At 51.6% G+C, this 15621-nt stretch overlaps 4 protein-coding genes across 4 annotated transcripts; 2 read left to right on the forward strand and 2 right to left on the reverse strand.

Annotated features, from left to right (window-relative positions):
- The first annotated feature begins 484 nt into the window (after positions 1 to 484).
- Positions 485 to 2491, forward strand: LOC101785918 (nodulation-signaling pathway 2 protein). The gene has a single exon (XM_022823553.1). It carries the CDS (start codon positions 589 to 591, stop codon positions 2287 to 2289), a length of 1701 nt encoding a protein of 566 aa, XP_022679288.1. The 5' UTR covers positions 485 to 588; the 3' UTR covers positions 2290 to 2491.
- Positions 2492 to 5679: 3188 nt separating this feature from the next.
- On the forward strand, positions 5680 to 8475 carry LOC101785246 (mitochondrial phosphate carrier protein 3, mitochondrial). The gene is made up of 6 exons (XM_004984647.3): positions 5680 to 6303; positions 6403 to 6764; positions 6862 to 6905; positions 7511 to 7725; positions 7920 to 8044; positions 8143 to 8475. Exons 1-6 carry the CDS (start codon positions 6007 to 6009, stop codon positions 8219 to 8221), a joined length of 1122 nt encoding a protein of 373 aa, XP_004984704.1. The 5' UTR covers positions 5680 to 6006; the 3' UTR covers positions 8222 to 8475.
- A 752-nt stretch (positions 8476 to 9227) lies between these two features.
- LOC101784850 (splicing factor 3A subunit 2) lies at positions 9228 to 12231 on the reverse strand. The gene is made up of 7 exons (XM_004984646.4): positions 12021 to 12231; positions 11752 to 11921; positions 10862 to 10938; positions 10240 to 10305; positions 10060 to 10134; positions 9903 to 9977; positions 9228 to 9811 (listed from the first exon to the last, which is right to left on the reverse strand). Exons 1-7 carry the CDS (start codon positions 12170 to 12172, stop codon positions 9461 to 9463), a joined length of 966 nt encoding a protein of 321 aa, XP_004984703.1. The 5' UTR covers positions 12173 to 12231; the 3' UTR covers positions 9228 to 9460.
- Positions 12232 to 12439: 208 nt separating this feature from the next.
- Positions 12440 to 14351, reverse strand: LOC101784447 (protein STRICTOSIDINE SYNTHASE-LIKE 13). The gene is made up of 4 exons (XM_004984645.1): positions 13754 to 14351; positions 13344 to 13628; positions 13073 to 13240; positions 12440 to 12968 (listed from the first exon to the last, which is right to left on the reverse strand). The coding sequence occupies exons 1-4, from the start codon at positions 14131 to 14133 to the stop codon at positions 12560 to 12562; spliced, it is 1242 nt and encodes a 413-aa protein (XP_004984702.1). The 5' UTR covers positions 14134 to 14351; the 3' UTR covers positions 12440 to 12559.
- Positions 14352 to 15621: the final 1270 nt, after the last annotated feature.

Below are 15621 nucleotides of genomic sequence, written 5' to 3' on the forward strand. Positions count from 1 at the left end.
CATCTTCCTCTTAGCCAAATTATCGATTTGATACATAAGGTCATAGTTCATGTAACTCCTGAATCCTGAAACCTTTAAGCACGGTAAGAAACCTCATAAGTAGATGGGTTATACCATTTAGTTTGACAAAATTCTGAAATGCTATGCCAGCAACGGTGGTTTGCTCAAATGATAAGGCAGTCGCACCTCTCGACTGCTAGGTCCTATAGATTACCACGATAACACTAAAATCAAGAAAACCTGACAGTGGACAAAATTTAAGGGTAATCTTGTATGGTTTCATGAGAAAACTAAAATCCCATCCTCCTTATCCAATATATTAATCCCAATTGAATTGAGATGCCGGTGTCTGATAGTAATTTCCAATGGAGCGTGGCAGTGCCGGTCCGTCCGGGTCCCGGCGCCCAGAATGGTTAGTGCCATCCGTCTATAAAAAAGGCCGTTCCCCCTGTGTCACTCGGCAAATCCCTGCTCCCTTCCTACCAATCCATCCTCCCCTGTTCCAACGCGCCAAAACATTCGCGAACACCAAACCAGAGCACAGCTCCACACGACATCACCTACGGGGAGAGGGCGCAAGCGCAGGCCATGGACGTGACCATGGACGACGTGGCCGGGGACCTCGAGTTCTCCGGCTGCAGTTCCACCACCACCTCGTCGTCGTCGCCGTCGCTGGACGACGGCATGGGGATGTACGCGTGGAATGGGCTGTCCCCGGTGGCAGACTGGGGCTCGTTCTATCCTGACGACGGAGGCCAGGACCTGCACGGCCTCATCGAGTCCATGCTCTGCGACGACACGCTCGTCGGCGCCGCCGACCTCCACCCGGCCATGTTCCCGGACGAGGTGTACTGCTGCTCCAACGGCTCTGCCCCGAGCAGCACCACCACGACGAACCCGGGCACGCCTGTGAACGACGGCGACGCGGCGCAGGGCGACTGCCCCGAGAAGGGCCTCCGCCTGCTCCACCTGCTCATGGCGGCGGCGGAGGCGCTCTCCGGCCCGCACAAGAGCCGGGAGCTGGCGCGGGTGATATTGGTTCGGCTCAAGCAGATGGTTTCGCACACAGGTGACAGCGCCGCCGTCTCCAACATGGAGCGCCTCGCCGCGCACTTCACCGACGCGCTGCAGGGGCTCCTCGACGGCTCCCACCCCGCCGGGGGAGCCGGCAGGCAGGCCGCCGCTGCGTCCCACGGCCACCACCACCAGCACGCCGGCGACGTGCTGACGGCATTCCAGATGCTGCAGGACATGTCGCCGTACATGAAGTTCGGGCACTTCACGGCGAACCAGGCCATCCTCGAGGCGGTGGCGGGCGACCGACGCGTGCACGTCGTCGACTACGACATCGCCGAGGGCGTCCAGTGGGCGTCGCTTATGCAGGCCATGATCTCGCGCCCCGACGGCGTGCCGCCGCCGCACCTGCGCATAACCGCCGTCTCCCGGGGCGGCGGGGGCGGCGCCCGGGCGGTGCAGGAGGCCGGACGGCGCCTGGCCGCCTTCGCGGCGTCCATCGGGCAGCCCTTCTCGTTCGGCCAGTGCCGCCTCGACTCCGACGAGAGGTTCCGTCCGGCGACGGTCCGCATGGTCAAGGGGGAGACCCTCGTCGCCAACTGCGTGCTCAACCAAGCCGCGGCGACCACCACCATCAGGCGCCCCACCGGCTCGGTGGCGTCTTTCCTGGCCGGCATGGCGACGCTCGGTGCCAAGGTCGTGACGGTGGTCGAGGAGGACCAAGGGGAACCCGAGAAGGACGACGAGGAGGCCGGTGGCGGCTTCGTGGCGAGGTTCATGGAGGAGCTCCACCGCTACTCGGCGGTGTGGGACTCCCTGGAGGCCGGGTTCCCGACGCAGAGCCGGGTGCGGGGCCTGGTGGAGCGGGCCATCCTCGCCCCGAACATCGCCGGCGCCGTGAGCCGCGCGTATCGCGCCGTGGACGGCGACGGCGAGGCGGCGAGGGCCGGGTGGGGGGAGTGGATGCGCGGGAACGGGTTCAGGGCCGTGCCGCTGAGCTGCTTCAACCACAGCCAGGCCAGGCTGCTGCTCGGCCTGTTCAACGACGGGTACACGATGGAGGAGACGTCGCCGAACAGGATCGTGCTCGGCTGGAAGGCGCGCCGGCTGCTGTCGGCGTCCGTGTGGGCGCCGCCGCCGATGTCGGTGCCGTCGTCGCCGGCGGAGGGGGCGTTCCAGCCCGTGGGGATCGCGCCGGCGAGCGGTGGCGTGGACCGGATGGAGTTTGACTACATCGACTCGTTCCTCGTGGAGCCCGCTTACGCGCTAGTTTAATCGTGCTTCGCCTGAGCGATTCTGCACCTTCAGCCGGGACGTTTTAGAGTTGCTCATTCAGTTGTAAAAAGTTTAGTTGCTTCGCGCAATCTCGCTGGTGTGTTAAAATCCAAAAGGTTGAGAGTTGCTGACTCTAGTGGCCAATTTCGTTGAACTTCAAAAGGTTACCTTCTGTGCCGCACAGCCTGATCAATGCTCAAAATTTGGCGAAAATTCTTCTCTTCAAATGTTTTTTTAGGGAGAACCTAAAAACATTTCATGTTGATTTTGTAGTCTTTATTAAATTTTTTTTTGGTGTTGAAGTCCCAACGGCCTTCTTTCTGTTCTGATTAACACTCAAGATCCAGCCCATGCCGTCTTTGCCATCATGGCATGGGCATCTTGAAGCCATCAGCTCCACCAAAACTTAACGATGCCGAGAACAAAAGTTAAAGCCGCTCGTCCTCTGCAATGAAGTTCGCAACGTGTTCCAGAGACCAGAGTCGCAGCTAGAAGGTGTCATCGCTTGTCTTCATCGGCGTGTCCGGTGGACGCCGTCGCGGCGGCGCGGCTCGGCGCCAGCATGTACGGGGGACGACAGCGAGGGTGTGGTGCACGCAGCGCCCGCGTGCTGGTGGAGATGCTCGCCCAGGCAGATGGACTGCCGATCTCGATAGCACGACAGCATGATCGGGCCGCTGGATCACCACGGTGTGCTTCGACATCGGCATTCGAGCGGCATCGGAAGCGCCCTTCAAGATGCGGCACGGGAGGAAGCTACTGCTAGGCGAGCAAAAGGGGGCGGCGGCGCCTCGCGCCACGGCCGTGCACAACAGCACACGGCCGCGGCAGCGAACGAGATCGCCGGCGTCGTGCAGGTGCCCGTGTCGGCGTGCTGCTCACGGACGCTGGATGCTGGCAGCCGCCGCCACGTCTTCCCTCTAGCTCGTCGCGGACGCCGGGTGCAGCCGTGCAGCGGTTCAGCCGGTGCCGGCACGGGCGCCGACCGCGCCGCTACGTGCCGCGCTGGGGCTGCAGGAGCAAGATACGATTTTCCAGAATCCATGACCATTGTTTTACCTGCAGTCTTCCAGATGGACAGGAAGGAGCTCCGCGTTTCGTCGAAGCCGGGGAACGCCAGGCGACGCGTCGTGCGACTCCGCGAGCAAAGCGGGGAGAGCCTCGCTACCATCCGCGCAGATCTCGACCGCACGAGCCAGATGCAACGTTCAGGAGAGGCCCAGGGTGGACGGTATTTCATTTACCGTCCACCCCCGGACGGTAGACGAAATACCGTCCGCCCCTGGGGTCCGACTGGCCGGCGCCATTGTCGACACGCTCGCCACCGCCCGCTTTCTTGGGCCCAGAATAGTTCACCAAGTGTTCCAGCCTCCCAGGGAGAAGGTGCCATCGATTGCCTTGATCATCATATCGACGTGGACACGCGGGGGTGGGACGACTTCGCGGCGTCGCACGCAGTTCGACGGACGGCTGGGCGTGCTCCGGTGGACGGGTCAGACGGCTGGGCGGCGGACAAGGTGCGCTGCGGCGTGGCGGCTGGACAGGCGCGCCAAGCGAGCGAGCGTGCGCCGCGGCGTGCAGTGGATCTCGGGAAGGCGGCGGCACGGCTGCATTAAGCGCCACAGAACACCGCGCCGCGGTGTTCTTCGAGGCCGGCAGCACGCCAGCGGTGCGCGGCGACCTGTGCTTGGACGGAGCACGGAGCGATGTCTGTTGAGGAACAAGCTCAGCGTCGCGTCCATGCTAGCCGCGGACGGCGGCGGCGCACCACTGCGGCATACCACCGCATACGAGCCAGGGCGTCTCGCCGGCGCGGCGCTTAAGCTCCGTGTAAGCCGCGGCCGCGCAATCGAACACCATGCTTTGTTGCGTGAACGCGTGCTAAGCTAGCTTGCGCACGTTTTACTATCTGTGCATCGAACAACTCCTGTGAGCATCGAGCAACTTTGACCAGGGGATTCTAATTTCTCATTCCGGTCATATTCTATTTCGGTTTAGTTTTTTTACAGTAACAGTAGATAACTATCCCCTCGAAGCACTAGTCTAGCTGGACCAGAGTCCAGAGGTACACGCATTCACATTGTTGACTTCGTTGGCATGCATTTCTTCTTGTTTTTTTAAGGATGTTGGCATGCGTTTCTCTTTTTTTAAACACCAGGTTGCATTTTATTACTTCATTTACACATACATCTTTAGTTCTTTACCAAGGTACCTCTGAAAAAAATTGAAAATTGCATCGTCATCCGTTCCAAGTTGTAGGCCGTTTTGATTTTTCTAGATTCATAGACATATACTATATCTTGATATCTATGGACTAAAAAAACTAAAAGGAACGGAAGGAGATTTATCACCGAAGGACGAGCCATCACTGGAAACACCCTGGAGGAACAAAAGAACCGGTCGGCTATAGAGAGCCACCAGGAACCTCGTCCTACAAGATTGACTACAATACCTAGTTGATGGACACGGATCCGCCGCGGACCATCCAGTCCTCACGCTCTCCGATGCTGGTAAGGACGCCGGAGGTGAAGCACCGGCCAAATCGGCGGCGGAGGAGGAATCACCTTTTCTATCGCCGCTCTCGCCTATAGAAAAGAAGACCATGCGTGCTGCAGCTTTTTCCTAGATTTAACTCGAATATAAGAAACATGTTGTTTTGTTGTCAAAGAGGAAAGAAGACTCGAGAGTTTTAGTCGTGAGTCCTAGATGCGCTAACCTGGCTGGCATTTCTTGATCGTCCCCGTTTGTTAGTTCATCTGTTTGATCCTCATACTCACCTCGTCCAGCCCATGTCATCTTGCCATCCATCTTGGGCATATTTGAGGCCTGATTAGTGTTTTTGGGCCTCGCATCCGGCGTGATGGATATGGGGACAGTTTTTGAGGCCTTGCTCCAGCTTCCAGTTTACTCGCCTGCAGTTTATGCTGTCGCGGAGACTTCATGGCTTCAGCCTTCAGCTATCACCATGAGTACACACAGTCAAAAAATCAAATTAGCCGGTCAGCTGCACGAGCAATTTGGAATGGAAAGAGGAGCGAAATCAAACTACATTGTCAGATTCAAAAAAGGTCTGCAGGTCAAGCAAGTTAACACACGTGACACGTGAGGCACCAAAGCCATTCAAATTTCGAAGTCCAAACCATGTGGTTCCGATGCGCTTGAGACGCCGGTGCACGACGATGGCACTTCGCCACGAGAAAATTCGCAAACGTGTCTTCCTCGTTTCCGCCGTGCGTCGCAGCTTTTTCTCCGGTGCGGACGGGGGGGGGACCCAGCCCGGATATGCCAAAAGATCCCAGGCGTGCTCGGGCCTACCGCCCAGCCCCCCAGTCCCCCCGAGTCCCCCAGCCGTGTGGACTCAAAACTCTTTTGCCGTGCCCGTGCCCGTGCCCGTGCCCGGTGCCCGTGCCCCGCGACACCGCCGCCCCCACCCCATCCTCGCATCGGAGGCCGCGGCCCAAAGGAAAAGCAGCAGCCGCGCGTTGGCGGAGCACGCCACTTTCGCCAGCCGCCGCCGCCGGTGCGCGCGGTCCGGTCTCGTGACGGGAATTGCCAATTGCGAGAGCTCCGAGCTGCTCCTGAGCTAAAGGCTAAGGGAGGAGGCCGCGGCACCCACGCGGCCTTCGCCGCAACCCCCTCAACCCTCACCCCTCCCTACCATGCGCGAGGCCCTCGCCCACGCTCTCACATCGGACCCCAAGCTCCCGTGCCTCCGAGATGGCGAGCCGCGACAAGGCCGGGTGCCCCCCGGCCGCGCTGCCCCTCGACCGCGTCATGGCCGCGCTGGCCGCCAACGCGGAGCAGCTCGGGAGGCGGTGGGAGGCCGCGCTCCGCGGCCGCTGCGGGAAGGGGGAAGATGTGGCGGCGGTCGGGAAGAGGGTGGAGGGGAGCGGGCAGGTTATCGAGATGCACACGCCGCTGTTCTACGCCACCTGCGCCCTCGGCGGGATCCTCAGTACCGGCCTCACCCACCTCGCCGTCACGCCGCTCGACCTCGTCAAGTGCAACATGCAGGTCCGTGAGACCGTGACTGCGAGCGAGAATTTCCTTCCCTGCTGATGGCTCAATGGCTAATGGAGCTGCTGCTTGCTTCGATGTTATTTCCCTCATCAGGTGGATCCTAGCAAGTACAGGGACATTCCGTCTGGCTTTGGTGTCATGCTCCAAGAGCAAGGCCTTGGTGGGTTCTTCAAGGGCTGGATGGCCACGCTGGTTGGGTACAGTTGCCAGGGCGCCTGCAAGTTTGGGTTCTACGAGTTCTTCAAGAAGTGCTACTCCGACATTGCTGGTCCCGACAATGCTGAAAGGTTGAAGACATTGATCTACCTTGCAGCTTCGGCGTCTGCTGAGGTGATTGCGGATGTGGCTCTCTGCCCTATGGAGGCTGTCAAGATTCGAGTCCAGACACAGCCGGGGTTTGCTCGGTGCCTGACCGATGGGCTTCCAAAGATTGTCCAATGCGAAGGTGCCTTTGGGTATAGATACTGCAAGTCTTGTATAATTTGGGTTGCAATTAATCTTGTTCAAGGTTTTGGAGAACAACACCCTTTTAACACTATGTGCAAATTTCAGGCTTTACAAAGGACTGCTTCCTCTTTGGGGCCGTCAAGTTCCCTGTAAGTCAAAATGTCTTATTAGAAGTTATCTTTTTGCCATTGTAGTTGCTTGTTAAGGATCCATCGCTGCTGACTTATATAAGTCCAGTACTTCTATAGTGATCAGCACCAAACTTCTGTAATTTAGTCCTCTTTGAAGCACATGGTCCTGTACGAGTGAACCTACTTGATCTCACTGCTTGCCCCTGAGGTTGTTGCCAAAATACTTCGAAACAAAATTTCTGAGTAGATAAATTATCGTAGTAACAGGTTTTTGTGACCCATGCAATGCAATTCATTGTACTCTTGCAATATAAATCTAGGTCAGCTGCTGTTGACAAAAGACCCAATGACTTTACTAGAGCTTAAAGTATGTATCAGATTCCAATTTATTTGGTCTGCTGTACTTTTATGGTTATTACTGCGCTATCCATTTCAATAAGGAAAAGTATGCAGTATGCCACCAACTGTTTGTGATATTTTCTTCCTAAGAGAAAATAACAGAAGACAATCTTCAAGTATGGTGTTTATGGATAAATAAATTGATTTGCAGGAAACATAGCCATTTAGGTAATCTGCCTTGTGTTCACCTGTGCAGCCTAATTACTTTGCGTACTACCCTGCAGACACTATGATGAAATTTGCTTGCTTTGAAACCATTGTCGAGATGGTCTACAAGCATGCAGTGCCAAAGCCAAAGGACCAATGCAGTAAGCCACTCCAGCTAGCAGTGAGCTTTGCAGGGGGGTATATTGCTGGGGTCTTCTGTGCTGCTATATCTCATCCTGCAGATAACCTGGTGTCTTTCCTCAACAATGCACAAGGAGCCACAGTGGCAGATGTAAGCTACTAGTCCTTTGTCAAAAGAATAAGGTTCAAAGTGAACTATATTGTTTACAAATCATGCCAAAAAAATGTAGCTTGCACAAGTATGCTTATCTGAATATCAGATCTTATTGTTCTATACCATCAATAAATAATTTTACTGAACTCTTTCTTTACTTTTGGCTTCTGAACAACGCGTTATACTTCCAGGCTGTAAGAACTCTTGGAATGTGGGGCCTTTTCACGCGTGGCCTTCCTCTTCGTATTATTATGGTCGGTACTCTCACAGGAGCACAGTGGGCAACATATGACGCGTTTAAAGTCTTCGTTGGATTGTAAGTGTCTTGTTGCCTTTTTCATGCATGTTTGGCATCATTGCTGTTTATGCTGCATTGTGAAGTTATCTCATTACTGGTTTTGATTATTTGTACAGGCCAACATCTGGAGGAGTGAGTCGTAGTTGTGCTGCTGCCTCCCCTTTGCACCGAGTGGCTCACGAAAAGCAGAACTGACTCTGCTGAGAGCCTGAGAAGATGTTGTGCCAAGCTATCCAAAACCAAAAACTGAAGTAGATGAATTGTGCGGTTGCACCAATTTTCACAAGAGCTCTGAAGATCGGATCTGAGTTTTAGATAGCAGAACGTTCATTTTCAAGGGGCTTTTCTTTCAAACCTCTTGAACGAGACAACATTGTAATGAACGAGCATCCTTTAGAAATGTATTGGGCATTTTGGGCCATCGCAAGCTGATCTGATGTTCGAGTGCACTCTTTTGTTTTTTTTTTGTCACTGCTGCATGTCGACCGGCCTGGTGCCCTGTCTTAATCAATCAGGGTAAGAACACCTGCTTGTGCACTTAGCTAGTGTTCCTCTATCCCAAATTATAGGTCGTTTTGGCTTTCCTAGATGCATAGATTTTATTATGCATTTAGACATAGGGTATATCTAAGTGTATAATAAAGTCTATGAATCTAAAAAGCCAAAACGACCTATAATTTGGGACGGAGGAAGTACTCATTATTATGGTTATGCAAGAAGTTAACGGCTGCTGCTTATTTTGTAGGGAAAGTGGGGGAATTCAATCCAATTGGAAATTTTCTATGCACAGTGAACCTTAGATCCTACCACATGTTTCCAATTATTACTTGAAAAAGTTCTATGCATCTATAAACCCAGAGAGTGCCACATGCCTCGGCAGTGCTGGGGAGTGCGTTACAAAGGAGCCCATGTTTGGTTTTTTGTTTTGGTTTTTCATCTTAGCTTGATGGTCCAATCAGTTTCGAGTTTATGATTCAGTTTCGTTTTGCTAGACACAGTCCACTCTGTGGGGTTTATGATTTTCAATTTCGTTTATTAGACATGAGAGAAGGGTACACCAAAAGAGATTTGCCGCTGGCTCAATGGTTCAATCATTAGGAACACCATTTGCTATACGACCAGCCTGCACTAAGCTTTACAGAACTCTAAAAAGGCCAAGTGCATTCTGCTCATCCAGAAAGGCCCAGTGCACAACATTAGATGAGATCCAAGAAATAGAGTACATGAGCACATTCTATTTCAGATAACAGGTACTTAGCTTAAAAGCGCATACAAAAATTCAAACCTATCACTGATAGGCTATCGGTATAGTCTCAGAGAACCACGCAGCGCATATGGCAACATACAAAGTTTTGAGTTGAAATACACAATAAGGCAATCTAGGCAGGCGCTAAACTCTTGCAGACTGACACCAGTTCTTGGAACTCAGGTCAACTACTGCTGCTGCCCAGGAAAACCTTGCATTGGAGGGCGCGGTGGTGGTGCTCCAGGAGTGAAGTTAGGTGGCGGCGGAATCATTGGACGTGGAGGACCATTTGCAGGTGGCGGAGGTGGGGGAGGTTGAGCACCGCCAATTGGTGGTGGAGGGATCCTTGGGGGCATTCCCATAGGTGCAGGAGGGGGTGCATGAGGAGGCGGTGGGACTTGTGGCGGGGGTGGTGGAGCTTGTCCCGGTGGCCTTGGTGGTGGAGCACCAGGACCTCCAGTCCCATTAGGCAAAGTCCCAGGAGGAGCCGGTGGTGGCTTGTTAACTTCCGGCGGTCTTGGCTTGAAGTACAGTTGCAGCTGTTACCAAAAGCACAAATTTTAGGTGTCATACCAAGATTGCTAGAAAGCCAGCTAAATTCAAGTTAAAAACTTTATTAAAAGGCCTAACCAGGTACTCCTTCTTGTCAGGATCCCAATAAGAGAAGAATTTATCTGCTGATTTGTCAATCTCTGTGCTTGGTATCTGCAACAATCAACGGTGTTAATAATATTAATTGGCAAGTGGATCAGACGCCCTAACACCCCAGCTCTGCAAGAGAAATTACCTTGAATCCAATGATTTCATAGGGCTCTGCTGCAAAAAGTAGGTATTGATACCTCTTGTCCCAAGTTTCGACTTTCTGTACAAACAAGAAAAGCATATTTTAGTACACGAGAAACATTAATGCAGCATATTACTGTTCAAGCAGATGTGTCAGCCCTCATCATGCTCAGATTAGCTTTACCTGTTCATATGACGACATGAAACGGTGTCTTGGCTTGGTATTATCTTCGATTTCAGGGTAACCGATCTAAAAAGAAAAATGTCAAAGGTTAGCACTCCATTGTATAAGATTATTTAAACAGTAGATGAAATTACAAGTTAGCATCTTCTGATATTATTCTATTATTCAATCAAATGCATCAAAACTAATACTTTTAAAGCCAAACCTGAACAGTTTCAGAGGAAGAGTAGTCAAGGAACACAGAGTTGGACAGTTGGTAAAATATCCATTACTTTGAATATCCTAATTTGGCGAATCAATAGTTCACATATGCTAGTTTGACAATGACTATGAGCCAACCTTATCACCAGACGAATTTCAAATAAGTATTGGTTTGTAGAAGCAATCCTTGTAAACAGCAGACTAGCACATGCAATGAACTTGAAGATGCAAACTGGAACTAATAAGATCCTTGGCATGTGAAAGTTGTTAGGTAGCCTAAATAACATGACATGACAATAGATACATCAACATTATGAGTAGATATGGGCAGATTGGAAATTAAATAAAATTTCAGCATTTTGTATTATTCAGTCAATCATGTGAAAACTTGGTAAATAATGCAAACACAATGAATACTCACCTCAAAAAGAAACGAGTGCTGCTTGGTGTCAGGATCATATTGCTTGGTTACTCTATAACCAGGTCTCCCGATCTTAACTGGAAAGGGAGGAAAGAGTTATAAAAACAGCTGCCAAAAGAAGACACAAATTGTGTGTGGACAACTGAAGTTACAGAAAGTGTATGGTACTACTAAAGGGCAACAACAATATAGTAAAAAAAAAGTAGCAAACAATCACCAAGTGTGTTATTTACGAAGGATAAAATTATAAACAGCATATCTAAATATGAAATGGCAAATGAAGCTAGGCTACTGTAGACATAATGATCACAGCTCACCAACTACATTGTACGTGTTGTTCTTGACAACTAAAAAACACATTCAGCTTTTTTCTTCTTCCTCTTATTGTATTAAGTGAAATTATCAGGAAAAAAACAGGATGCAAAGCATAATAGTTGGATGGATAAAGTTAAAGCTGAAGCACCCATACACATGAGGCGCAGCATGCAACACCCAAACATGCGGTGAATATCTAAAGGTAATAACAGGCTTTGGGTTTACACCAAGAGGGAACCTGAAGCACCATGGAATCCTTACAAGAACTAACTATTGGCTGATAACTTGATGTGATCATAATTTCACACCCAAGAGTCAACATCCATAATAACCAAAATAAAAGAGACCCCGGATAAGCCCTCTAAACAGTCTGAAAAAGCCTAGCGCAGTAGCAGACTTCTGTTTGATTGAACCAAACAAGTTCAAGCAGCCGGAGAACTAAATAGAGCGTCCTAGATGATAGTTGGTACTACTACTCGGATTTACAACAATTGCTGATAAATTGCAGCTAAATTCCAGACAGCTGAATTGGGGGAAATACAAAGGAGAGCGAAAGTTGTGTTCCTCTCACGCACCAGACTTGCGGGGCGCGAGCTTGCGCTTGTTGGGCTGGGGCTGCGCGGGCGCGTCCTTGGCCTCGCGGGCGGCGCGCTTGGCGAGATTGGTCTGGTGCCGCTTCCCCTGCGTGTGCGCCAGGTAGTTCCCCTCGTTGTTGTGCAGCGTCAGGCAAAGCTTGCACTCATAGCTACGCAGGCACCAAAACAGAGCGGAGTCAGCGCATAGATCGAAGCGAATCGAGACGGGCGCTAGTTCGGGGAGGAAGCTAGGGTTTAGGGCGGGTTACCTGCCGAGGTGGTTGCGCATGAAGTAGGGGTCCTTGGCGAGGTCGATGGTCTCGAGGGCGAGGCGGCGGAGGCGCTCCCGCCGGTCGATGGCCTCATTCTGGGCGGAGGCGGCGCCGCCGCTGCCGGGCTTCGAGCCCCACTCGCGATCCATGGCGTCCGCTCGGTTTGTGGCTCGCTTCCCCTCGAGCCGACGACGCTCGGTTTATTTGGTGGTGCGGGCGGCTCAGGTCGGTTTTTCTCACTCGAAAAAAGTATGTCGGCTAAGGCAGACCGAGCCCAAGCCCAACTCGCAGGCCCATAGCAACAAGTCCATAACTGATTCGGCCCAAATACATTTTGGACAAATCGATCGATTTCCGATTCCATTTCAGACTTCCGTAGTGTAATAATGTTACTGCTAGACCAACGGCTAATCTTATTCGATCCGAATTTGTCCATTATTATGGCAAATACAAACGGCACGATGACCAGTCACTCCATTAAACGTACACATACTAGGAACCATTTTTTGAAAACAAAGGGACCCGGCACGGTGTGGCTAGTCGTCCAGGGGGTAGGGGACGGTGGCGATGTGGTTGTGCGCCACGGTCCCGATCCAGAGCTTGCGTCCCACCTCCCGCACCTCGCTCACCAGCTTCATCACCTCGCGGCCCCGGTCCTCGAGCACCTCCACGACGCGGCCCTCGCCGTCGAGGAGCGCGAGCATCGTGTGCATCCTCGTGGTGGCCCTCCTCGTGAGCATCTTTAGCGTCAGCGGGAACTTGAAGTACGCCGTCCGGAGCCAAGGCCGCTTGGCGAACACCTCCTGCGCCGGCGTCCGGCAGCAGTCGATCGCCACCCAGAACTGGCCCTTGCCGTTGGAGCGCACGTTGTCGGGGAAACCCGGCAGGTTCGCGAACACCTCTAGCTCGCCCGTTCTTGGGCCTTCCAGCCAGTACCTCATGATCCTGGGCAAGGAGAAATTGTGTAACTTGACCGTGTCAGTGGGAGCCATTGGCTTGTTAGAATCTTCTAATAGGTTCATCAGCATCAGCTTCACATTTTTTTTAACCTGCAATTTGTCGTCTCGGAGAAGAGAAGGAACTGATGGTCCTCTGAGATCTGCAGGCCGTTTGGGAAGACCAACCCCTGGAGAACGACAGAGACGGCACCTGTTCCTGGGTCATATCTGAGCAGCCTCCCGGTGCCTTCTCCTTCCAGCAGGATGTTCAGATGATCCCTGCAAAACTACCACCGGTCAGCTACTCTTTTTCAGCAGAAATGCAGAAAGATTTATACTCAGCCGAAGAGACTAGCCAGAGTGCTTTGGCTTATTTGCTCACTTTCTGCTGTATCTCATGCTCGTGTCGGTGAAGAACACGGAGCCGTTCTTGTGGACATCGAGGTCGTTCGCGAACCGGATCGGGTCCCCGCCGGCCTCCCTCGCGAGGGAGGTCGCCACGCCGCCGCTCCGGCCGATGATCATGAGCCCATAGTACGCGTCGGCGACGTAGAGCTCGCCGGTCTCCCTGTGGAACCTCAGGCCGAGCGGCCGGCCGCAGAATTCCTCCTTGTCGTGCTGCGTCCTCGTCGTTGAGTTCGCTCCATTGGCGCAAACTTTCTCTGACCTTTGCCAAGAAATAGCAAATTGTACATTGTGTCAGTGCATGCCCTGCGATTAACAGATCAAATGTACCCAAGAATGCAAGTAACATATCAAACGTCTTCGGAACTAATTTCCAAAGGCACGTACCAGTCAGGATTCATGACGGCGAAAGTCTCCCACCCGGCCTCCTCGCCCATCCACCGCACGACGCGGCCGTCGGCGAGGCCAGCGTACGGCCCGCGCCCCTCGCCGTCGAACTCGATGGACTCCGGCCCGAACACCTCGCCGACGAACTCCAGCCGGCCCCGCCTCAGCCGGCTGGCGTCGTCCCTGGGCCAGCTGCCCATGACCTCCCCGTACGGCGCGAGCTCGTGCTTCACCGGCCGGTAGTCGACGCCAGCCAGCGGGCTGAGCCGGAACGGGTCGGCGACGACGAGCGCCAGTGCCAGCGCCGCGAAGAAGAGGTGCGGGCACTGCACGATGCCATCGCGCCCTCGCCGCCACTGCAGCTTCCTCTTCTCTTCCATGGAGGGCGAGATCAGCAGGGGTTCGGTTTGGATGCAGAGGATCGAGAGGAAAAATAAGGGATGCTGTTGTGATCTTAATGGATTTGTTCAGGAAAGAATACGTGCATAGGTGTCCCCATCGACTTGCATGGAAGTTGCATGAGTAAGATGGATTGTTTGGGAGTAGGTGTCCTCTTGGTTGAGAATAGCAAAGGAATATGGCACTTTATAGCTCTCAGAGTTGCATGTCTTCGTTGCTTGGGCGACGGCGCAAGACGAACGGTTCAACAAGCATTCCTACCACGTGAGATGACACAGGAGGTGCTGAATTTATAGTGTACACAGGAAGACATGCGTGTGTTAGGGGTATGCACGTATATAAGTATATATATTTATATAGTGTATTTAAAAGACAGAAGAAATAAAGGTGATAGGAATTAATCTTTTATTGCAAGATTATTGTTTCTTTTTGGAAAATAAAAAAGTCCCTAAAAGTTTTAAGGGCTATGTTTTTATTTTTGTGAAACACGGTACATACGCAGATGCAGTCGGCTACTACTAATGAACTATCTACCGACCTTTTTGGTAATCATTCAGAATATTGGATATTTGGATTCGACTTTATGGCAGTGCTATATGTTCATCAGAATTATCTTCCTTGATCAAGCAAGGAATTGAACCTAGGCTAGTTAGTGGAGGATGAGTGGGAGTATATATACACACAACACTTAACGCCACTTGCAACTTAGATTTCGTTGTGTTACTTTCTTCTGAATAAAAACACTTAGCTTGATTTATGCTGGAAATCATTTCCTTTTAACTTGATCGAGCAGTTTCCCAAGCTTATGGCAATTGATTTCTTTTGTTATTGGTGTGTTTCATCTTTCAAGGTGTGTGTGTGGGTGTCGGGGGAGGGTTAGGGACTATTTGTGAGTCTTTGATCTTCTCAAATTTCTAGAGTCAGGTTGAGCAAGATGCCTTACTGCTGACATATGTAGATGTACAGCAGTGTAAATTCTAACGTATGCGGTAATATATAGTTACGAGTAATCAAATGTTTTTTCCTCTTAAAGGTCTTCCTCGATTTTCTTTGCTGCATTTCTGCCTTGATTTTTTTTTTCAAAGTTAGTCCCCATCTGCAATCTCTATTTTATTTTCTCCGAAAGTCTCTGATTCTTTTAACCCTTCTTCTCATCTTTAATATGAGCTGTTACCACTGGCCAGCTAGCTAAAGCGTTTTTGATGAATGATGAACCATCGATTAGAGGTCCTAATCCATTCCCGATCATCCACCGTTATTGGTAGCGTCCTAGTATCTCTACGCACTAACCATTTTAATACGCTTAAATATAATTTTAAGCATTAATCCTAGAAGGTCAATGCCGACCAAGAAGAATATATATAGAGATATAATAATTCAAATATGGAGGGTTCTAGATTACATTTGAAACTTTTACCTCTTCTCCGTATTTATGTTTAAACCACTTAACCATACTAACATTTCATATT

This window comes from Setaria italica, chromosome IX, assembly GCF_000263155.2.
Source record: "Setaria italica strain Yugu1 chromosome IX, Setaria_italica_v2.0, whole genome shotgun sequence".
Taxonomy (NCBI): Eukaryota; Viridiplantae; Streptophyta; class Magnoliopsida; order Poales; family Poaceae; genus Setaria; species Setaria italica.